The sequence below is a fragment of the Schistocerca serialis genome, chromosome 7 (genome assembly GCF_023864345.2).
Source record: "Schistocerca serialis cubense isolate TAMUIC-IGC-003099 chromosome 7, iqSchSeri2.2, whole genome shotgun sequence".
In the NCBI taxonomy this organism is placed as follows: domain Eukaryota; kingdom Metazoa; phylum Arthropoda; class Insecta; order Orthoptera; family Acrididae; genus Schistocerca; species Schistocerca serialis.
In genome coordinates, this window is record NC_064644.1 from 461,461,452 (window position 1) to 461,486,883 (window position 25,432).

Consider the following 25,432-nt stretch of genomic DNA (forward strand, 5'->3'; position numbering starts at 1 on the left):
CTGGTTTGTCAACTTAAAATTTACACCCTGTGTATTGTTCATTTATACACAGCCACATCGATATACGAGGGGCGTTCTGTAAGTAATGTAACACATTTTCTTTTTATCGGCCGATTTCGGTTAAAGAAACGTGGAATTCGTTGTGGGACATCGTGGAATATTCTCGCTTCAGCCCATATAGTTTCATGAATTGCCGACAGATGGCGGTGCTATACGTACCCTTCAGAATGTCGTCTGCAACGAAGGTGCGTTCCAAACAGAGAGATGTCATTGAGTTTATTTTGGCGGAAAACCAGAGCATTACAGATATTCATGGACGCTTGCAGGACGTCTACGGAGACCTGTCTGTGAATCGTTGGGCGAGGCGTCTCTGATCATTGCGTCAAGGTTGCCCAGACCTGTCCGATCTCCCGCGTGCCACCCGGCCACACACAGCTGTGACTACTGCCACGTTGGAACGTGCGGACACTCTCATTCGAGGTGACGGACGGGTCACAGTCAGACAACTCAAAGCTCAACTGGACGTCTCTGTCCGTAGTGCTGACACACTCGTCCACCATTGCGACGCTCAAAGGTGTGTGTCCACTGGATTCAAAAATGGCTTTGAGCACTACAGGACTTTACATCGGAGGTCATCAGTGCCCTAGACTTAGAACTACTTAAACCTAACTAAGGACATCACACACATCCATGCCCGAGGCAGGATTCGAATCTGCGACCGTAGCAGCAGTGCAGTTCTCGACTGAAGTGCTACAACCGCTCGGCCACAACGGCCGGCTCCACTGGATTCCTCGCCGCCTAACAGAAGAATTGCTTGCGCTTTACGGGGCTGATAGGGCCAATTTTTGTAAAACATCGTCACAAGCGATGAAACTTCATCACTTCGAATCGGTAACAAAACGGCAATCCTCTTAGTGCTGCCACACTATCTATCCTGGAAGAAGTTCAAAGCTACAGCCTCAGCCGGTAAAGTCAATGCGACGGTCTTCTGGGACTCTGAAAGCGTTATTATGTTTGATGTTCTCCTTCACGGTGCAACGATCAGTTCTGAATTGTGCTACCCTCGGGAAAATGAAGAAACGACTTCAGCTTCACGAAAAAGGAAACGAACTTCTCCATGACAGTGCAAGGCCTCACATAAGTCTGCACACCCGAGACAAGCTCACAAACCTTTATTGGACAAGTCCTCCTCATTCACCCTTGGATCTCCTACCTTACGACTTCCGTCCGTTTGGCACAATGAATGATGCACTCTGCGGGAAGCAGGACATGGATGTGGGTAGGTTATGGATACGGCAAGACGTTGGCTCCAACGTCAACCAGCAGAGTGGCACCGTGCGGGCACACAAGTATTCAAAGTAAGGTGTCATACGGCCGTCAAACTGAAAACTGGAAATTGAAATGCCATGTGGCTAGGACCTCCCATCGGGTAGACAGGTCGCCTGGTGCAAGTCTTTCGAGTTGACGCCACTTCGGCGACTTGCGTGTCGATGGAGTTGAAATGATGATGATGATAAGGTCAACACAACACCCAGTCCCTGAGCGGAGAAATTCTCCGACCCAGCCGGGAATCGAAATCGGACCGTTAGGTATGACATTCCGCCGCGCTGACCACTCAGCTACCAGGGGCGGACACTGAGCATTGATTGTGTTGAAAAATAGGATTCAGCAACCAAAAGAGTGGGGAGTAATATCTTACATTTGATTCCTAAATAAAACCGACCCGCTTTCAGGAAAAAATGTGTTACGTTTCATATTGAACGCCCCTCCTACTTGAGATATTGTGTCGTATTAGGATGAGACAGTACCTTATGCAGGGTGTTAACTTTCCAGGCTACTCGTGGGGCACGCCCAGTCGCGACTGGAGGACTCCGGAGCCGCACGGACTGCCCCCACCTAGCTTCGAACCCACGGACACCAGCATCACGGCGCTCGCTGGCCAGACCGTGTACCTGCCGTGCAGAGTGGCGCACCTCGGTGACAAAGTGGTGAGTCTTGCTGCAGCTGTAGGCAATAAACAATGTTGCCCCACGTGTTAATGTCACCTCAGGATTTCTGTGACTGACTGTTCGAAGATGCTGCAGATGCCTCCAGCTATGGGCTACTTGCGAAACAATGTAGCATGTACCAACAATTAACCATGTTTATGGTCTCACACTTCTGAAACTATAAATCAAATTAATATAAAGTGCTGTACTATATGCAATACAGGAAACATTTACTGCGTCTTTTGTACTCCGGCTCAGCTCTTCAATAAGATCACAATTATCACGGTGGGCACCAACCAATATTCAATGCAGCAGCTAGTTAATGGAAGAATTCACATGTCTGTTACACCAGTTGTACCTTCCAACTGTAGCTGTTGATGTTAGTTCGAATTATTAGCCTTTGCAACGAGGATGTCCCACTTGTCTCTTAGTTTCCGACCCATGAATCTTAATTCGAGAGTTTTCCTGAATGCTATATTTTATCTTAGATTTTATGTTGTTTGTCATGTATTAGCTCCAATTTTGTTAAAGTATCACAGTACTGGCTCGTCGGATTTACTTTCAGTTCAGAATGGTATTACCTCACTTCTTTACACGTATTAGAACATATATGAAAAACTGAAATATACAGCATTGATGTCCCACAATAATAATTATTTGATAGTTCATTGTGAACCGGCTTTCGGCTTTCTAGGCAATCCTCAGATGACTTAAGATGAAACAAGTAGTCGACACATCAGTAAGAGTTTATAACTGTACAAACATAGTTTTTTCAAAGATAAGCCATCTTTTCGACTTTATATCTAAAAAAAACACATTTTAGTATACGAAAAGCTATGAACTAATAGACCTTGTATTATATTTTACACGAAGATTAAAAGTGTAATAATGTAGACTCCAAAACGTTTCTAAATCGTAAAGTGTCCTTTCCTTGTTTTCTCCGAGTACAGAATCCACAATTTAAAGTTTTAAACATATCAAAACCACTTCTTGATACATTTATTCCATATTTATATAGCGAGCAGATTGCTTCTTAAAATTTACTTTTATTTCTGACAACTTCTAAAATTCATTAAATTTCTGCTGTGGACTGCAGAAATCTGGTATCACTAAACTGAAAGAGAACCAACGTCACGATTAGCACATACGAATTTTATCCAACTACAAGTTGAGTACTCTGCGTTGCCCACGTACGTAATTATTCCAGATCTATTAGTCTTTCTCTACCTTTCTCCCCCTCTCTCTCTCTCCACCTTCATCACCCTCACTATCTCCATCTTCTTCTCCCCCTCTCTCTGCCATTTCTTCCACACTCACTCTCTGTCTATCTCCATTTGCCCCTCTCTCGGTCCATCTGCTACTTCCCCCTATTTCTGTCCATCTGCTCCTTTCCACTTTCTCTGTCCATCTGCTCTACCCACTTCTGTCCATGTGCTTCTTCCCCTCTGTCAATCTCCTCCTCCATCTTTGTTGCGACAATGCAGAGCAGATGATCTGTCTGCATGTTCTAAAATGCCTGCCCCTTTGTGTTTCTTTCACAGGGCCATCTTCTGAAATTCCAGAGGTAGTTACGAATAACGCTGTATGCTCCTCCACCTTTCATATTTACTCCTTTCTTTGTACTGGCTTGCCTTCTAAGTCCTTCATATTCGTACAGCTGCTTCTCTTTTGTGCAACGCTTTCTTTCATTTTCCTATTGGCGGCGTCTATCGTTTCCCTTGTTATGCATGCTTCTACATCCTTGCATTTCTCGTCTAGTCATCCTTGCTCAGCCATTTTGAGTTTCATATCAATTTTATTTTAAGACAGCCATATTCCAGTTTTCCTGATCCATCTGCTGCGTATTTATAATTATTCCCTTTCTCAGCACCGAGTGAGGTGGCGCAGTGGCTAGCACACTGGAGTTGCATTCGGGAGGACGACGGCTCAATCCCGCGTCCGGCCATCCTGATTTAGATTTTCCGTGATTTCCCCGAAGTCGCTCCAGGCAAATGTCGGGATAGTTCCTTTGAAAGGGCTCGGCCGACTTCTTTCCCCATCCTTCCCTAATCCAGTGAGACCGATGACCTCGCTGTTTGGTTTCTTTCCCCAAAACAACCCAACCCAACCCCTCCCTCAGCTACGTTCAGTATGTCTTCCGTTACTGAAGGATTTCTGCATTTTTTTTTTTTTTCTGCTTCGTATGGGATCCTCTCCTGCCTTCTCTATTTCTTCTCTCAATGTTACTCATTCGTCTTATGTGTTCCTTACACAATCAATCGTTACCTAGTTCTCCCTTTGAAATCCTCAACAACCACCGGTTCCCTCAACTTATTCAGGACGTACCTCCTTCGTTTCCCATCTTCCTGCAACCTCTTTAGCTTTAATCTACATTTCACAACCAGTAAATTATGGTCAGATTCATTACATGCCCCTAGAAATGTTTTGCAATTTAAAATTTGGTTAAGAAATCTCTGTCTTACTGTTATGTAATCTATTTAAACCTTCCTGCGATTTCAGTTCTCTTCTGCATACAACGATGACTGTATTATGCTCTGTGTAAAATTCTACCAGGCGGCTTCTTCTTTCATTTTCCTACTATTTTCCCTTCTCGTGCTTTTCCTACTACCTAATCCCATTCCCCAATCACAATTAAATTTTCATCAACCTTAACTACTTGAATATCTTCTTTTATCTCATCATAAATTCTTCCAATCTCTTCGCTATCTTCAGAGCTAGATACCATATAGACTAACTCTATTGTGGTAGGTGTTGACTTCATGTCTGTCTTGACTAGATAATGCGTTCACTGCGCTGTTAATAGAAGCTTACCCGTATTCATATTTTCTTATTGGTTATTAGACCTACTCCTGCATTACTCCAATTTGGTTTTGTATTTATAAACCTGTATGCATTTGCCCTGAAAACTTGTTCCTCCTGCTGCACTTCACTAATTCCAACTATATCCATCTTCAACCCATCTATTTTCCTACTTAAATGCTGTATCCTACATACTTAATTAACGAATCTAAAATTTCACGCTCTGACCCGTAGAACGGCAGTTTTGTTTCTCCTGATGTCAACGTCGTCATGAATTGTCTCCGCCCCGAGATCCGAATGAAGCATTATTTAACCTCCGGAATATTTTAGTGGAGATGATACTATTATTAAGCCATGCAGTAGAACGGCATGTCCTGCGGAAAAAAACGGCTGTAGTTTCTCCTCGCCTTCAGCCATTCGCAATACCAGCATAGCGAGGTTTTGCTTGGCCAGATTCAAAATGTTGCCCTGCATCTACTGGCAATGCTGTTGTCCCTCTTCAGGAAACACATGTTTGTCAGGCCTCTCCGCAGAGACCCTCCTACTGTGGTTGCTATCTGTAACAGTGGACCTTGAACCCATCCACCTCGGAAGGTTATGGTTGGTAGGTATAGAATATGTGACTATCTTCGTGGTACTTACGCGAAAAGTTCATTGGTGGCAGCAGAATCATTCTGTAGTCAACTACAAATACCGGATCTCTAATTAACGCTTGAAATAGACTGAATAATCAAGTTTTGATGAAATTCCTTTCACGTGACACAACGAATTACTCCATTCGACATGGAGCGTTGACTTTCAGACAGGCACCTATTTCTAACTGAATTGCTGATGAATGGATATTACGTATTTACAATTTTTTGTGACTTGTATGTATCAGTGATTAGTGCACCGCAAAACAAAAACAATTTCTTGTAACTTCTGTTACAGAAAACTACGTTATGCAACCATAAATAGGTTAAAAAGTTGCCCAGTCGTATCGCACGCAGGGGAAGAGTTTCACTTCGGGGTAACTGATTGTAGTTTGGTTGACGAAGACGAACTGAACGCAATCCTCAAAAAATTTCGTTCTGCCGATACGTTGTGGACTATGGAGAAGCACTGAAAGAGCGTGTTTAATATCATCGGGTAACGAGAACTAAACCTTCAATCAGCTGCAACTGAAATACGAAGAAATTGGAATTCAGGTGAGAGCTCTTTCCGGTCTGCGCGGATCGCTATAAACGGCGGAAAATCCGAAAAACTAAAACTGCAGCTGTCGTAATTTCAAACGTAGATTCCATTATACGTCACCAAATAAAATTTTTGTTCATAGCAAGTTTTTTTTTTCAATGAAAGACTATTTTTATTAAATAATTCATATTGACACAATTAGTGGAGCGTGTAACGGATCTTTTCACTTTTTCATCAGTGTTCAGAAAGCTGATTGGTTTAATGCGGCCCACCCACGCTTTCACCTCGTGTGGCAATCTTTTCACCTTACAGTTACGTTTGTACACGACGACCTCTATTGTTTTTTGGATGTCTTCCCAAAAAATTTTATCCTCTATAGTTTCGTTAAATATCATGGAAGTTATTCCTCGATGTTTTAACAAATATTCAGTCATTCTATCCCTTCTTCTTGTCAATGTTTTCCGGTCGCTGATTCTCTGGAGCACCTACTCATTTATCTTATCAGTCCATCCGGCTTCCAACGTCCTTACATAGCACCACATCCCAAACAGTTCTGTTAACTTCCTTTCCCGTTTTCAACCGTCAATGACTATCTTCCATACGAAGCTGAGCTCCAAACGTGCATTAACAAAAATTTCTTTCTCAAACTAAAGCCTACGTTTGTTAGCAGTGGACATCTTTTTGCGATGGATTACCCCTTAGCCTGTGACTTTTTTTGCTTCCAAGATAACAGAATTCGGCCGCCATCCGTAATTTTCAAGCCAAGTTGGCAGAATTCCTTTCTCTTCGTCTACTTTGTGATACCGGATTTTGATGTAAAATTTGTCGCTAAAATCGTTTCTGTCAGTCCTCGCTATTTTTGTCTTAGTTTGGTTTATATTAATCTGTACTCTGCGGTCATTCAACGGGTTCTGCAATTGTTCCTCATTTTCACTGAAGTTAGCAACATCATCAGCGAATCCTATCCCTGATATCCTTTCACTCTGAATTTCATTCCCCCTGAACCTATCCTTTATTTCCAAATGGTTCAAATGGCTCTGAGCACTATGGGGCTTAACAGCTGTGGTCATCAGTCCCCTAGAACTTAGAACTACTTAAACCTAACTAACCTAAGGACATCACACACATCCATGCCCGAGGCAGGATTCGAACCTGCGACCGTAGCAGTCGCACGGTTCCGGACTGCGCGCCTAGAACCGCGAGACCACCGCGGCCGGCCTTTATTTCCATCACGGATTTTTCGATGTACAGATTGAATAGTAGGGGACAAAATCTGCACCACTATCTTACACTGTCTTGTATCTTGTTTCTGAGTTCCAGCCGGGGAGAACAATAATACAGTATGTCTGGAACAAACAGCACGGAAATAACTAGGGGAAAATATTTGTTTCAAATAGTTCTTTGCTAATTGTTGTAAGTACAGTTGTATTTAAAGGATTCACTAATCACAAGTACGGCCTACTTTGTACACTGACGAGGTGATCCTGGCGTGGAAAGCACAAGACCTAATGGAATCAAGCTGAGCGGAAGACAGTAGGACGGGTCTTTTCTACTGGACGTTAATCGTGGAATACTGATGGCTTCAGAAGACGACCAGCAGAAATTCCTCCATTTCCTACATAAAACTTTAGAAATGTATCGCTAGCTCTCGACAAAGATGGCTACCGTCAGAGGTATTCGCAAGAAAAACTTGTGATAAATAATTTATATCAACTGTGCTTCTAGAAAAATTAATCACTTTATATTGTGGTGACATTGTCCGAAACTATGGCAGAGACAGAGAAGTTAAGAAAAAGGTTTTCCGTCGAATGTGTGCATTGTACATAGGTTGCTACGAAGGCAGTACTGAAAGGAAAATAAATTTAAGCTTTGCGGACTAATGACTGCTCCATATATGTTGTTTGGGGGTTAAATTGTGTATTCTAACGCAGATACGAGTCTACCTCTAGCAGAAATGAGCTTTTTGTGTACAGTAAGGAACTGCTCTACATGAGACCCAGAAAACCATCAGATAAATACCAAAACAGATAAATCACACCGACAAGGAGAGATCAGAATTAGCTGTGAGTTACGCACCGTCAAGGAGAAGTGGAATTCCCTAGAACGAAGTGGACGTTTAAACGCGAATAGACCACATGTCAAATCCTTGAAGATGTTAACAACGTTGAATACATTCGGTTCACAGCTATTACTTGTTCCGGCGTATCGAGAAGCGCCGGCACGCAGGCGAAGATCGCAAGAGCGAAGAAGGCGGTGAAACGACGTCAGACGATAGTCCGCTGACAAGGACCGCACCACGACGGGAGCGCCCTCTGGCCGAAGAGAATGTAAGCGCTGCTCCTGCCAGCCTCGCCGGACTATTCGCACAGTACTAGGAGAACACTACGATAGCAGTGACGTGAGATCCATATCAATTGCTTACGTGGATCTTGTTTACAGCAAAGGATTTTTAATTTTTTGCATGTCGCCTATCGCTTGCGACACCGTTGTAATTCCAATGTTTTTGTCAATCTTTGTTATTGTAATGAAATTTAGTAATGTGATTTACTTGAACTGTTGAATAGCTATCCGAGAAAGCAGCATCCTTTAGGCACCCTGTAAGCGACCAGTTGGAAGGACTCCACATTACTAACTAAAACATCACTGGAACACTGAGAAATTGGTGCTACTGCGAATCGTGGTGAAATAGATCCGTCCATATTGTATATAGTTTCCAGAGAATTTCTATTATCCATTGCAGCGCCCAATTCTGCCAGAACAATGGAACCGGAAATATCTTCCAGATTCTCCGCTACGAAACCAAGTATGGGTGATGGGTAACGTTTGCACTGTGAGACTGGGAATGTTTAGTGACGTGTAACCGTCCACGTTTTCGGCAAGCCACGCCCAAAAAGACTTTTCGTCTGATTGTGGATCAGCGATATAGAGTTACTCGTACAAAAAACACCACCTTTATAATGGTATGTGCTTCGTTTACTAAAGTGAGCACCTAATCGTATTCTGTCCTTAGACTAGGCCTAATACAGTGTAATGCTATGAATCCACAGTTCACTGCACTTCGTCATAGAGAGTCAATTGAATCTTACAGCACTTATAAAGTTATTTTTGTCTTTATTGAATGGTCCCAGGACTATTTAATTAACAATTACAACTTCTTATACCACACTGTGTTTATGCATCAAGGATCTGTAACTCCCACATATCCTCTGGTTTTGGCGAGATACCCAAACGTAGGTCCTTCCGCAGCTCGACATGTATGGCCACATTTTGATAAAGTTATTAAAAACAAGTACGTTTATAAGTCCGGCTCATTGTAACAAATAGCGAATAATTTTTATGCAGCACCAACAGACTGACGCGTTTTAATTTCGCATATAATAACCAGTCAGTGTGTTAGCAAGGATTGGTGACGTTGAAAAGCGACCACCCTGGGGTGCACACCTTCAGATGAGCTGAAACTGCGAGCGAAAATTATGTCTGGTTCCAGAAAAAGTGAGAACAACTGTGAACTCATTGTCGAGAATGCGGGCGAAATTTTAAGACGAGGATGAGTTTTTTTGTTGTAAATGAGATGTAGCGAAAAACACTTTCATTTCACCCCAGTTCACACTGAGGGCCGCTAAAAAGCACGCGTATTTGACTTGGTCTAAGGACGTAAGTGTGTCCTTACACTTAATGAGCTGTGATCAGGGACACCAGAGACAATTTTTCTATTTTTTTCTATTACCAGATTTTTAGTGAGCTGAGAGTCATTAATATTTGTAAAACAGTGGGAACATAAGTTAGATCTATCGCCAGAAGTAAAGTCAATTTTTTTTAGAACAGCAAGTATTTATCGAGAACAGTGGCAAAATAGCAGATGGGGCTTTGTTCAGACATATCGTCATTTTCAGCGAGTAAAATAGATGTTCAGTAGAAAGCCCTGGTACGTGTTGCAAATAAATGATGATGTGTGCAAATACACTGCTCGGGTTTGTCGCCGGATCGTACTGTGTAACTTGCACAATATTTCAGCAGTGCAACTGCTCGACATCATCAGGTGGTGGTAGTTGCTGCTATCATTGCTGCAAGGTGCGACTGATGTTAATCGAACGGTGGTGTTGAAATTTATCAGACCAGGAGCAGGCAATACGCGTGCGCGGGAAGACGTTCGCAGTTGGAGGAAAGCGGCGCTTCGGGTGCCCCTGTTGGAAGCCAAAGAAGGGCCTTACGGGCGTGCGCTGTGTGCAATGACTGTGCTGTCGGACGCTTCTGTGGTTAAAGGCTAAATTAAATCTGAATAGTGCGTTGCGACGCGTGATGAATCGGAAGTAATATACCGATCACAAACAAGACGAAACACATACTTTGTGGAGCTATGTATGTCAAGGCGCATTCGGCTTTAATAACTGATTACCGTCATATTTATTATTTCCTGAACAATAATCTCAATAGAGACCTAGAAAAATTATTTATTTGATTTTACTGTGATTCTACTACATTAAAAGCTATAATTGTGCAATTTAATTTTTCCAACTAAAATTATTACGTCACTAGCAACGGTGACATCACTAAAAATTAATGGTATTTGGCGTTACACATAGCCAGATACAAAGATAACATTCATACACTGACCTTGCATTTTCGTCCATCTACGAAATTGCGGCCTTGGTGGCGTAGCGGGCGCTACCAGTTATGAAATTTTTGAGTAGTCTTTAAAAAAATAAAAGTATTTGATTATATTTGTACATCCATAACACTATCGTTTTATCTCTGAAACCTGGCGCTTAGAGTAGCAGACGAACGACATTTTTTAAAGGAACACACCGCCATTTGACTATTTTTATTTAAGTACAACCTGGGTTGTACTTAAACAACAAAGAAGTCAAATGTCGGTGTCTTCATTTAAAAAATATTGTATGAGTGTTGCTCAGCAACATCAAAGACGTACGACAATTTATGAATACTGACCGACTGATTACAAGTGATCGGCAAGATTAAAAACAGAAGAAAAGACTTACACACGACACTTTTTCCTAGAAATCTAACTGCCTACAGGTAGTAACAACGATGGTTCCAGTTCCAACGCACTAATTTCATTTCTTGGCGCAAGCATTGTCTCTTTAGTGGAAACCATTCAGAATCTTAGGCGTCAGTTATGGAACGATTATACTACGCCCCCGTGCTTCTACCGTATAATTTATAACCACTCTATGCAACTCAACGACACACTAAAATAATCTGCGTTCTCTGGCAACTATTAGAACAAGCGATCGGTCGATCATGCGGCTGTATCACTTAAGAAATTTCTCTTCCACGCCTGTAAAACTTCGATTCAACGAACCTCACTAACACAAATCTCACATTGATTCCCATGTTCCAGAAATTCAATCGGTTACCTCATATTTCGGTCCACAATCACGTTGTATTTCCCGAAGGGCGAAACACATAAATGTACAGAATTACTCTGCAATTCACATTTAAGTGTTTGGCAGGGGATGCTTAGAACCCACTTTGATACTCTTTCTCAACCATTGCACTCTCGAATAACACGTGAGAAAAATGAACATCTTCGTCTTTCAGTCCGAGCTCTGATTTATGTTATTTCGTTATGATGGTCATTTCTCCCTACGTAAGAAGGAATCAATACAATGTTTTAACATTCCGAGGAGAAAATTGGTAATGGAACTTTCATGAAACGACCTCGCCGTAACGAAGAACGCCTTTGTTTTGACTGCCACCACAATTAGCTTATCGTATCCGTAATACTCTCTCTTCTGTTTCGTGATAATACCCTAACGACCATCTTTGACCTTTTTCGATCTTCTCCGGCAGTCCTATGTGCCAAGGATCCCGTACCAGACCGGAGAAGCAGTTTGGGGAATCTTCTGTGTTGCACCTCATAAGAGTTCTCGCAATAAGATGCAGTCTTTCCTTCGCCTTCCAGACAACATTTTCTGTGTGCTGGTTCCAACTTAAGTTTTCCGTAATTTTTATCTCTGGCCAGTGAGTTGAATAGACAACCTTTGAATTGTGTGATCTAACGCGTAACAGGAATTTAGTGAATTTTTGTTGTACTTCGTGGAGGATCTCGCTCATTTTATTAGTAAAGGCCATTTCCCACTTTTCTCACCATACAGATATCTTGTCTAAATTGTTTTGTTATCACTTTTGGTTTTCTGATGACTTTATTAGATGATAAACTACGGCATCAACTGCAAACAATGTAAGAGAGCTGCTCAAATAGTCTCCTAAATAGTTTATACACAGTCCAGTCACACAAACGTGACCACTGCCTGTTTTCGTCATCAACGTGCAATTAGTTTTCGCAGACAGCAGGTGGCAGCACGAGCTGTGAAAGGTATGTAAGCCGTGTCGGGGAGAATCGGACAACTGCGCAGTAGTTGTCGTGGTGCGGAAATGGAGCGATTCACCTGACATCCAAAAGGGCATTATCATTGGCTTTCGCGATAAACGTGGAAGCATTTCCTAAGCGGCTAGGTTTGTGAACTGTTTGTGTGCTCCTGTGGTTTAAGTATACCATACATGCCAGACCGGTGCTGCCCAAAACCGGCACTGAGGAAAATGTGGTGCACAATAGACCGTAGGTGGCAGGGATGAACAACGGCTGCGGAGATGTCTACGGGCGAATAGACGAGCAATTGTTGAAGCGGATGACCGCGCAACAAACCAAGGAGTTACCAACAGTGTCACCTCAACGACCATTTAGCGAACTTTTCCTAGTATGGACGTCCTTGGCATGTGCCTGGTTCATGCACCAATACTGACTGCTGTTTATAGGCGACGAAGGCTGGAATTTGCACAGCAGTACCGCGACTGGACCTCCAATGAACGACGACAAGCGACCTTTCCAGATGAATCACGTGCGTAAACATTGGACGATTCAACAATGGAAAAATGTTGTATAGAGTGACGCATCACGGTACAAAATAAGGCGATCCTATGGCAGGGTGTGGGTATGGCGACTGGCCAGTGAACGTCATATGCCAGCGTATGTAGCACCAACAGTAAAATTCTGTGGCGGTGGTGTTAGGGTACGGTCGTGTTTTTCATGGAGGGAGCTTGCATCCCTTGTTGTTTCGCGTGGAACTACCACAGCACAGGCCGACACTGAAGTTTTAAGCACCTTCTTGCTTCACACTGTTGAAGAGCAATTCGGGGATGGTGATTGCATCTTTCAACACGATCGAACACCTGCTCATAATGCACGGTCTGTGGCGGCGCGGCTACGGGACAATAACATCCCTGTAATGGACTGGCCTCCACAAAGTCCTGACCTGAATCCTATACGTAGAACACCTTTGGGATGTTTTGAAATGCCGACTTCGTGCCAGGCCTCACCGATGGACATCGATACCTCTCCTTAGAGCAGCACTCCGTGAAGCATGGGTTGCCATTCCCCAAGAAACCTTCCAGCACCTGATTGAACGTATGCCTACGAAAGTGAAAGCTATCATCAAGGCCAAGGGTGGGCCAACACCATATTGAATCCCAGCATTACCGATGAATCGCGCCACGATCTTGTATGTCATTTTCAGCCAGGTGTCCGGATACATTTTATCACATAGTTTATGGCCGTTGGCGTGTACGTTGCGAAACTCCTGAAAGCGAAGGGCCCAGGACGGAGGAGGGAGATTCTGGGTAATGTTTTCGTGGCATTCCGTGGGTGATACCGTCACTTGGAAAGCACAATGGATCAAAACAAATATGCATCTATCCTTGGGGACCATGTCCACCTCTACACGCACTTCGTTTTTCCTCGTAACGATGGCATCTACCAGCAGGACAGTGCAATCTGTCGCACAACTCGCAGTTGTACGTGCGTGGTTCGAAGAGCGCCACTTCGAAGAGCGCCAGGATGAGTTTAGCGTACTCCCGTCGCCACTAAACTCCAAGGATTTAAACCCAGTCGAGAATCTGAGGGACCACCTAGAAACCCAGCGCAGCTGGCGACAGCATTGGGTCAGCATGGCTCCACGTTGCTATCGGTAGCTTGCAGATTCTCACTGAATCTCTTGCTGAACGTCTCGAAGCGGTCCGAGTTGAAAAAGGCAGTTATTCTACATTTGCGTCTACAGGGATACTCTGCAAATCACATTTAAGTGCCTGGCAGAGGGTTCACCGAACCACCTTCACAATTATCTGTTATTCCAATCTCGTATAGCGCGCGGAAAGAATGAACACCTATATCTTTCCGTACGAGCTCTGATTTCCATTATTTTATCGTGGCGATCGTTCCTCCCTATGTAGTTCGGTTGCAGCAAAATATTTTCGCATTCGGAGGAGAAAGCTGGTGATTGGAATTTCATGAGAAGATTCCGTCGCAACGAAAAACGCCTTTCTTTTAATGATTTGCAGCCCAAATCCTGCATCATTTCTGTGACACTCTCTCCCATATTTCGCGATAATACAAAACATGCTGCCTTTCTTTGAACTTTTTCGATGTACTCCGTCAGTCCTATCTGGCAAGGATCCCGCACCGCGCAGCAGTATTCTAAAAGAGGACGGACAAGCGTAGTGTAGGCAGTCTCCTTAGCAGGTCTGTTATATTTACTAAGTGTCCTGCCAATAAAACGCAGTCTTTGGTTAGCCTTCCCCACAGCATTTTCTATGTGTTCCTTGCAATTTAAGTTGTTCGTAATTGTTATACCTAGGTATTTAGTTGAATTTACGGCTTTTAGATTAGACTGATTTATCGTGTAACCGAAGTTTAACGAGTTCCTTTTAGCACTCATGTGGATGACCTCACACTTTTCGTTATTTAGGGTCAACTGCCACTTTTCGCACCATTCCGATATTTTTTCTAAATCGTTTTGCAGTTAGTTTTGATCTTCTGATGATTTTATCAGTCGATAAACGACAGCGTCATCTGCAAACAACCGAAGACAGCTGCTCAGTTATTCAGGCTTTTGTCTGCCTCACCTTAATGTGACGGAGCATTGTATGTGATGAGCAGTCAAATGAAAACGAGACAGATGTAGAAAAAGTAAATAAACAGTTTATTATTTCAAAAGCAACCACCAAATACATTTATCCCACTGTGAGACAAGACGGTCAAGGCCTTCATGGAAAAATGTTTGTTGCCTTTAATCCAGGCGCTCAACTATTCTTCCCAAGGAAGTATTTCTTCAGGGTTCCCAGAATGCGGAAATCACGTGGGGAGATATCGGTACTCCATAGAGGATGTGTAAGGGTTTCCCAGCGAAACTTCTGTAGCGCACACGAAACAAGCTTGGCAACATATGGGTGGGCATTTTTTTTTTTTATTACTCTGCAGAAGCTTGGCTGGAAAGCCCTTACACATCTGTCATACATTCCCGATGTCTTCCCATGGGGCTTCCATAATTTTCGAGTCCTGGAGAAAGATATTCGTGGCTTCTTCCTAAGAGGTGCACGGCTTGATACAATCATTGCTCCGTAGGCAACCGCAAACATTTTTAATGAAGGCACTGGGCGTCTTGTTTCACAGTGGGATAAATGTATTAATGGTCATTGGGCTCATTTTTGAAATAATAAATTTTACTTACTTTTTTACCATTTGTGTCGTTTCCTTTGAGTGACCCTTATCGATTAAGTGCAGCAGGAGGTATTAAATATTGCCTAGGGAAATCCTAGATATAATTTTGGCTTCACTAGAAAACTTCTCTTGTATTACTACGACTTCTGAGCTATTTGGCAGGAAATCAAGAACACAGTACCATAGATGAAACGATACTCCAATATCGCCACTGATTTGATCGGTGAGGATGCTCAGAAAGCAAGATAAGAGTTTGTATCTAGGTCCGTTTTAACCTGGCGCATGCAAACATAGCAACATCTCGAACAGACGCTAATAAAAGGACAGTGGAGTACTAGATGGAAAAAATCAAAAGATTAAAAAAGGCGGGTTCATTAAGTATGCGTGGCTCAGGCATCAGTAGAGCGCCGCGTACGTTTTTCGGAGGCCACTAAATGGTGTAGTGACGAATTACGAAGCCCCTCACCTGAGAGAGGCAGCTAGGCCGTGGCCCGGCCCCTGCACCGCCCAGCGGTAACGACCGTTTTTACATAACGGCAAAAGCATGCACCTGGAAATTTGGGATTACGACCTTTCCAGGCGGCTAAACAGAGGTCATTCGTGCGCTAACCCGACGGGCACAAATGAGTCCAGTCGGCCGCTGCCCCGGAAACTGCGCAGTGGAAAATCAATCAACAGATCCTGGTTCCGTCAGCAGCATCGGTCTGTATAAACAGTGCGAAGTACAGGGTGACGGAAGTTTGTAGACTGGCTAGTAAATACACTCCTGGAAATTGAAATAAGAACACCGTGAATTCATTGCCCCAGGAAGGGGAAACTTTATTGACACATTCCTGGGGTCAGATACATCACATGATCACACTGACAGAACCACAGGCACATAGACACAGGCAACAGAGCATGCACAATATCGGCACTAGTACAGTGTATATCCACCTTTCGCAGCAATGCAGGCTGCTATTCTCCCATGGAGACGATCGTAGAGATGCTGGATGTAGTCCTGTGGAACGGCTTGCCATGCCATTTCCACCTGGCGCCTCAGTTGGACCAGCGTTCGTGCTGGACGTGCAGACCGCGTGAGACGACGCTTCATCCAGTCCCAAACATGCTCAATGGGGGACAGATCCGGAGATCTTGCTGGCCAGGGTAGTTGACTTACACCTTCTAGAGCACGTTGGGTGGCACGGGATACATGCGGACGTGCATTGTCCTGTTGGAACAGCAAGTTCCCTTGCCGGTCTAGGAATGGTAGAACGATGGGTTCGATGACGGTTTGGATGTACCGTGCACTATTCAGTGTCCCCTCGACGATCACCAGTGGTGTACGGCCAGAGTAGGAGATCGCTCCCCACACCATGATGCCGGGTGTTGGCCCTGTGTGCCTCGGTCGTATGCAGTCCTGATTGTGGCGCTCACCTGCACGGCGCCAAACACGCATACGACCATCATTGGCACCAAGGCAGAAGCGACTCTCATCGCTGAAGACGACACGTCTCCATTCGTCCCTCCATTCACGCCTGTCGCGACACCACTGGAGGCGGGCTGCACGATGTTGGGGAGTGAGCGGAAGACGGCCTAACGGTGTGCGGGACCGTAGCCCAGCTTCATGGAGACGGTTGCGAATGGTCCTCGCCGATACCCCAGGAGCAACAGTGTCCCTAATTTGCTGGGAAGTGGCGGTGCGGTCCCCTACGGCACTGCGTAGGATCCTACGGTCTTGGCGTGCATCCGTGCGTCGCTGCGGTCCGGTCCCAGGTCGACGGGCACGTGCACCTTCCGCCGACCACTGGCGACAACATCGATGTACTGTTGAGACCTCACGCCCCACGTGTTGAGCAATTCGGCGGTACGTCCACCCGGCCTCCCGCATGCCCACTATACGCCCTCGCTCAAAGTCCGTCAACTGCACATACGGTTCACGTCCACGCTGTCGCGGCATGCTACCAGTGTTAAAGACTGCGATGGAGCTCCGTATGCCACGGCAAACTGGCTGACACTGACGGCGGCGGTGCACAAATGCTGCGCAGCTAGCGCCATTCGACGGCCAACAGCGCGGTTCCTGGTGTGTCCGCTGTGCCGTGCGTGTGATCATTGCTTGTACAGCCCTCTCGCAGTGTTCGGAGCAAGTATGGTGGATCTGACACACCGGTGTCAATGTGTTCTTTTTTCCATTTCCAGGAGTGTATGAATATCACACAAAATCGTTTAACATAACTTCGTTAGTACAAGTAAGCACTGGGGTGTTCCAGGTAAAAAGGTATACAAAAATATCAGCTTTAAAATATGTAAATAATTCAAAAAATCTAAATACTACCCTTTTAGCCATTTGGTACACAGATATACACTGATAAGCCGAAACTTTATGTCCACTGTTAATCGCGACGTACGATGCCACCTGGTGGCAATGTTGGCACGTGATGCGGTACCAAAAGTATGTAAACGGAGCAGACACGGAAAGGGGAAATCCATTGAGATAAGTGACTTTGACAAAGGACTGATTATTTGGTGCAGAGCTTGTGAACGAGTTCCTCGAAAGCGGCGAAGCTGGTCGAATGCTCACGTGCTACACTCGTGATTATCTATGGAAAGACGTAGAAGAACAGTGAAACTATCACCAGGCGCTAAATGGTTGGACGTCCACGAATCACCACAGAACGTGTGGTCTAGAGGCTTATCTGCTATGTAAAGTAGGATCGATGGTGATGTGTGGTATCTCTGCCGAAACAGCACAATGCTGGCATGCGCACACATGTTTCGGAGTACATCGTTCATTGTAAATTGTTGTACATGGAGCACTGCAGCACACCACCCCTAGGCGTTCACGTGTTGACCCAACAACACCATCCATTACGACTGCGGTGGGCACGGGACCATAGGAATTCAAGCGGGTGAGTCGTACTTTTGCTATATTAGGTTGATGGTTGTCTCCATAAACGCCGTCATCGAGGTAAAAGGCGGCTCGAAGCATGCAGCGTACCACCTGACGCAGGCTGGTGGCAGCAGTGTTATGCTGTGGGAGACATTCTCCTGCGCTTGCATGGAACTTATGGATGTAATCGAAGACACGCTGACAGCTGCGAAACAACTCCATCCATTCATGCTTGATGTCGTCAACGGCGCTGATATTATCTTTCAGCTGTATGATTGTGTCTCGGAGCCATAACCGTGCTGCTGTGCTTTGAGGAGCATTATAGTGAACTTTCGTTGATGTCTCAGCGACCAAATTTGCCTGATGTAAACCTCTGGGTCGCTACCAGGCACCATCACGGCGTACGCAAATCAGCGGTCCATTATTTATGCCAATTACGTGACCTATTCGTAGGCATCTAATGCCACATACCTCCACAAACCTACCAAAAAACTGTCGTATCCCTCATACGCAGAATCAGTTATGTATTTCGTTCCAAGGACGGACAAACAAGCTATTAAACAGTGGGTCATAATGGTTTGGGTCATCAGCTTGTGTTCAATTTGAATCCAGAAGGCACATTTTACTTGTCTATAGTATTATGTTACAGTGCTACATCGCAGATTCTGTAATTTATAATTCTAGACTACACTATGATATACAACACTACACTACAATATACTACACTATACAACTATTCTTGGTTGTTGTTGTTCTTGTGGTATTCAGTCCTGAGACTGGTTTGATGCAGCTCTCCATGCTACTCTATCCAGTGCAAGCCACTTCATCTCCCAGTACCTACTGCAACCTACATCCTTCTGAATCTGCTTATTGAATTCATCTCTTGGTCTCCCTCTACGATTTTTACCCTCCACGCTGCCCTCCAATACTAAATTGGTGATCCCTTGATGCCTCAGAACATGTCCTACCAACCGATCCCTTCTTCTCGTCAAGTTGTGCCACAAACTTCTCTTCTCCCCAATCCTATTCAATACTTCCTCATTAGTTATGTGGTCCACCCAACTAATCTTCAGCATTCTTCTGTAGCACCACATTTCGAAATCTTCTATTCTCTTCTTGTCCAAACTATTTATCGTCCATGTTTCACTTCCATACACGGCTACACTCCATACAGATACTTTCAGAAATGCCTTCCTGACACTTAAATCTATACTCAATGTTAACAAATTTCTCTTCTTCAGAAATTCTTTCCTTACCATTGCCAGTCTACATTTTATATCCTCTCTACTTCAACCATCATCAGTTATTTTGCTCCCCAAATATCAAAACTCCTTTACTGCTTTAAGTGTCTCATTTCCTAATCTAATTCCCTCAGCATCACCTGACTTAATTCGACTAGATTCCATTACCCTCGTTTTGCTTTTGTTGATGTTCATCTTATATATTCCTTTCAAGACACTGTCCATTCCATTCACCTGCTCTTCCAAGTCCTTTGCTGTCTCTGACAGAATTACAATGTCATCGGCGAACCTCAAAGTTTTTATTTCTTCTCCATGGATTTTAATATCTACTCCGAATTTTTCTTTTGTTTCCTTTACTGCTTGCTCAATATACAGATTGAATAACATCGGGGAGAGACTACAACCCTGTCTTACACCCTTCCCAACCACAGCTTCCCTTTCATGTCCCTCGACTCTTATAACTGCCATCTGGTTTCTGTACAAATTGTAAATAGCCTTTCGCTCCCTGTATTTTACCCCTGCCACCTTTAGAGTTTCGAAGAGAGTATTCCAGTCAACATTGTCAAAAGCTTTCTCTAAGTCTACAAATGCTAGACCCCGTAGGTTTGCCTTTCCTTAATCCTTCTTCTAAGGTAAGTCGTAAGGTCAGTATTGCCTCGCGTGTTCCAGTGTTTCTACGGAATCCAAACTGATCTTCCCCGAGGTCGGTTTCTACTAGTTTTTCCATTCGTCTGCAAAGAATTCGTGTTAGTATTTTGCAGCTGTGGCTTATTAAACTGATTGTTCGGTAATTTTCACATCAGTCAACACCTGCTTTGTTTGGGATTGGAGTTATTATATTCTTCTTGAAGTCTGAGGGTGTTTCGCCTGTTTCATACATCTTGCTCACCAGATGGTAGAGTTTTGTCAGGACTGGCTCTCCCAAGGCCGTCAGTAGTTCCAATGGAATGTTGTCTACTCCCGGGGCCTTGTTTCGACTCATGTCTTTCAGAGCTCTGTCAAACGCTTCACGCAGTATCGTATCTCAAATTTCATCTTCATCTACATTGTCTTCCATTTCCATAATATTGTCCTCAAGTACATCGCCCTTGTATAGACCCTCTATATACTCCTTCCACCTTTCTGCTTTCCCTTCTATGCTTAGAACTGGGTTTCCATCTGAGCTCTTGATATTCATACAAGTCGTTCTCTTATCTCCAAAGGTCTCTTCAATTTTCCTGTAGGCAGTATCTATCTTACCCCTAGTGAGATAAGTCTCTACATTCTTACATTTGTCCGTTAGCCATCCCTGCTTAGCCATTTTGCACTTCCTGTCGATCTCATTTTTGAGACGTTTGTATTCCTTTTTGCCTGCTTCATTTACTGCATTTTTATATTTTCTCCTTTCATCAATTAAATTCAATATTTCTTCTGTTACCCAAGGATTTCTACTAGTCCTCGTCTTTTTACCTACTTGATCCTCTGCTGCCTTCACTACTTCATTACTCAAAGCTACCCATTCTTCTTCTACTGTATTTCTTTCCCCATTCCTGTCAATTGTTCCCTTATGCTCTCCCTGAAACTCTGTACAACCTCTGGTTCTTTCAGTTTATCCAGGTCCCATCCCCTTAAATTCCCACCTTTTTGCAGTTTCTTCAGTTTTAATCTACATGTCATAACCAATAGATTGTGGTCAGAGTCCACATCTGCCCCTGGAAATGTCTTACAATTTAAAACCTGGTTCCTAAATCTCTGTCTTACCATTATATAATCTATCTGATACCTTTAATATCTCCAGGGTTCTTCCATGTATACAGCCTTCTTTCATGGTTCTTAAACCAAGTGTTAGCTATGATTATGTTATCAGATAGAAACTAGATTTCCTCATTTTTCGTGGATAATCAGCCTCTTTCGTGTTTAGCCACAATCAGAAATACCGACTATGTTTTTGCTCTAGTTCTTCAGTTATTAAATTGTTTCAAACAGCTACAGGTATAGAACAGTAAGGTATTTTCTGTGTACGAAGAAGTTTGGCGTAGTCAGCAGAGACTAACGGTACAAGACTCCAAAACCATGAAGGCGTAATGCAGCGTTGCTGACTGTCACTACTGGCATTAACGTTTGTACGGAAGGTCTAATTAGATGCCGGTGTTCTTTCTATTGAAACGAGAACAGGCATTATACAGTTCCCCGTTGACGTAATAGTGGTAGCTTGAAGCTAACAGGAATTTAGTTGGGTGTTTAATACAGCAGGACGATTGCTAGTAGATGACTATGGACGTAATAAAGAAAAAAATTAAGGCAGTAATGTGCGCGGTAGGCGGAATAACTGTATGGATTAATGTTAAACTTCAGCATGACACTCTTACAGAAGTGAATGAGGTTTGCTCCCTGTATTTATCCCTCCTACTTTCACAACTTCCAGAAGTGTATATTTCAGTCACGGCAGTGGAAACCCTGATACCACAATAGCAGATAATGTTCAGTATTCAAAATATATTCTCTGTATTTAAAAGGAAAGGCTTAGCTAAGTAAACGATACACGTATTTACTATTACACGTAATATTTTATTTCGATATAGCTTTTTTTCCTCTAAACAGAAAAATTAAAAAAAAACTTATTTAAAGTCACATGGCTGTTACTGGACCGAAACTGTTTTTTGTTGTTGTGGTCTTCAGTCCTATGACTGGTCTGAAGCAGCTCTCCATGCATGTGGAAGCCCGTCATCTTCGAATAACTGCTGCCAACTTATATCATTTTGAACCTGCTTATTGTACTTGTCTCTTGTTCTTCCTCTACAATTTTTATCCCTCATTCTTACCTCCAGTACTAAATTGGTGATCCCTTGATGTCTCAGATTGTGTCCTGTCATCTGATCCCCTCTTTTAGTAAACTTGTGCCACAAATTCCTTTTCCCCGTATTTCTTTCCAATACTTCTTCGTTGGCTACAGGATCTACCCATCTAATCTCCAGCATTCTTCTGCAGCACCACATTTCAAAAGCTCCTGCTCCCATCTTGTGTGTCCTGTTTATCATCCACGCTTCACTTCCGTACAAGGCTATAGTCCAAAAGAATATCTGCAGAAAAGACCTAACACAAATATGCATTTTGTGTAAAATATTTATCTTCGTTAGAAAAGCTTTTCTTACCACTGCCAATCCATATTTTATATCCCCATTACTTCGGCCATCTTCAGTTACTTTACTGCTCAAATGGCAGACCTCAACTACAACTTTTATTGTTTCGTTTCCCACGTTAATTCCCTTAGCATCGTCTGATTTAATTCGACTACATTCCATTACCCTTGTTTTGCTTTTGTTAACGTTTGTCTTGTATCATCTCTTCAAGATGTTTTCGATTCAGTTTAACTGCTCTGCAAATCTTTTGCAGCCCTTGACAGAATTACGAAAACGTCGGAAAATTTCAAAGTTGTTGCTTCTTATCCCTGAACTTCAATTCCCGCTCCAAATTTCTCCTAGCTTTCCTTCACAGATTTATAACACTGGGGATAGATCACAGTCCTGTCCCACACATTTCTTCACCAACGCTTCCCTTTCTGCCCTTCCACTATTGTTATTGCCTTCTGGTTCCTGTACAGGTTGTAAATAATCTTTCGTTGCCTGTATTTTACCCCTGCTACCTTCAGAATTTGAGAACAAGACGGAAATTCCGTTAATAACACACACATTCTTTTTATGCCTCCAGATTTATTTTCTTTGCCGATTCTGAACAGGAGCAACACTTTCCTCTTCTGATGCTCTTCGATCTCTTTACATCAAAGCGTCATTTTCATCATCAGACTCATCGAACTCTGTCATTCACCTGGTTTAATTCTGATAACCAAATTAGTGACCACTTCATCAGTCAAGCCTGGTAATCAAAAGGAAAAAAAAATATAACCACACTTCCTCTGACGTGAACAATTTTGGCATTGAGCCCCGAAGTATCATACGTGATACCCAAAAAATTGAAGCTTATAAATGCGTTGTAATGTTATTTTATAGTTCGATATTATCTGAGGGATGTCTGTACATTTATATTACACGCACTGTGTATATTAAAATGTCGAAACACATGAAATTAGAAAACGATGTGTCGTTACGTTTATTTCGCCGAGACATGAGGTGCAGTTACGCAAGCCATAGTTTCCAGATAGTGACGACACCCTCTCTGAAACAATATTGCACACTAGAGACAAACCGAAAGTTGCAACGTTGTTTTAAACAGACTTGCCTTGTATTCGTTATGGTACAGACTCGACCATCTCGATTTAGGTTCTCAGCGGTTTCATAAAGTGCGTCACGCAAATACGAGGGTAATCCCAAAAGTAAAGTCTCCTATTTTTTTTATATAAGTACACAGACCTGTTTACTTCTGTCGATAAATTTTTGTAAACGCTGTGCTAGTTTTTGTATGCCCATGTCATATCAGCTCACCGCCATGCTGTTCAGAAAGTTATGAACCTCTTCTTTCACCTCCTCGTCGGAGATGAATCGCTTTCCGGCCAAATGTTCTTTTAACCTAGGGAACAGGTGATAGTCACTGGGCGCCAAGTCAGGACTATAGGATGGGTGGGTGATTTATGTTCCACTGAAACTTTTGCAGGAGAGCATCGGTTTGCCGAGCGATGTGCGGGCGAGCGTTGTCATGGAGAATGTGTACGCCCTTGCTCAACATTCCTCTTCTGCTCTGGTCTGAATTGCCCGTTTGAGTTTTTTCAGAGTCTCACAGTACCTGTCAGCGTTAATTGTGGTCCCAGCGATTCAGCTCCGACGACGAGGTGAAATACGAGGTTCATAACTTTCTGAAAAGCATGGCGGCGAGCTGGTGTGACATTGGCATACAATAACTGCCACAGTGTCTGCAAAAATGCATCGACAGAAAAGGTGATTATGTCGGAAAATAGCGAAATGTTCAAGCTTTAAACTGATGTAAACCATTGTAGAAATAAACAGGTCTATGTATTTATAAAAAAGCAGGAGACCTTACTTTTGGGATTACCCTCGTATTATAAGGCCACAGCCAAGTACCTGCCCCATCGACGTCAAGGTAGACCTGTACGTATGTAACTGTCTGTATATATGAATAACGTTATTTTTTGTTCTTAAATTGTAATACCATGACATGTTCAATATTTTTCTAAAAGTGTTCTGCAGATGAATAAAACTACTACTACTACTACTTCTGCTATTATAACAACAATATTAATAATGTGTAGCAGAAACGAGATGGCTGTCAAAACAAACTTTGGTTCCACTTTATTATCGATATGTCGATTCTGGTGTTACCTGTCGCTGTGTAATGTCTTCTGTAAACTATGAAGTAATATTTTTTATTTGGTGGACGAAATACAGTGTCGGAAAAACATTAGTATACCCCTTCAGAGGTTTCCAATTCACTCGAGATTTATTGGTGCAACGATGTATATGGAGCGCATGAAATAATTACGTTTACAGCTCAATATCACAAGCGTTTCTGAGATACCAGATGTCGACCCATATTAATACGGGTTGTGGCCACCACAGGCTGCAATTCAGGTGCTGACTCTGGCACCAGTGGATCGTACAAAGGGCGAATACTGTTCTGGGATACGTCATGCCAGGCCTCCTTCAGCTCTTCACGTAGTTCTGTACTAGCTGTTGGTTGAAGAGTAGCACGAGTCACTTCTTGTACCATCACATCCCACGTGTGTTCGACTGGAGACAAGTTCGGATATCGTACTGGCAATGCAATTTACTGCGTGTCTTGCAGAGCACGTTGAGATTCATGGGCAGTGTGTGGGCGAGCATTATCCTGATGAACAACACATCGCCTTACTGTTCCGAGAACGGCAAAAGAATTGGTCTAACAACTTTCTGCACGT

At 43.3% G+C, this 25,432-nt stretch overlaps 1 protein-coding gene across 1 annotated transcript in view; it reads left to right on the forward strand.

Moving 5' to 3' along the window:
- Window positions 1-1,796: 1,796 nt before the first annotated feature.
- LOC126413147 (lachesin-like) overlaps window positions 1,797-25,432 on the forward strand; it is a 669,513-nt gene continuing 645,877 nt past the window's right edge. Inside the window, exon 1 of the mRNA XM_050083041.1 lies at window positions 1,797-1,988. Within this exon, the coding sequence (XP_049938998.1) occupies window positions 1,797-1,988 (192 nt within the window). The remainder of the gene's footprint in view (window positions 1,989-25,432) is intronic.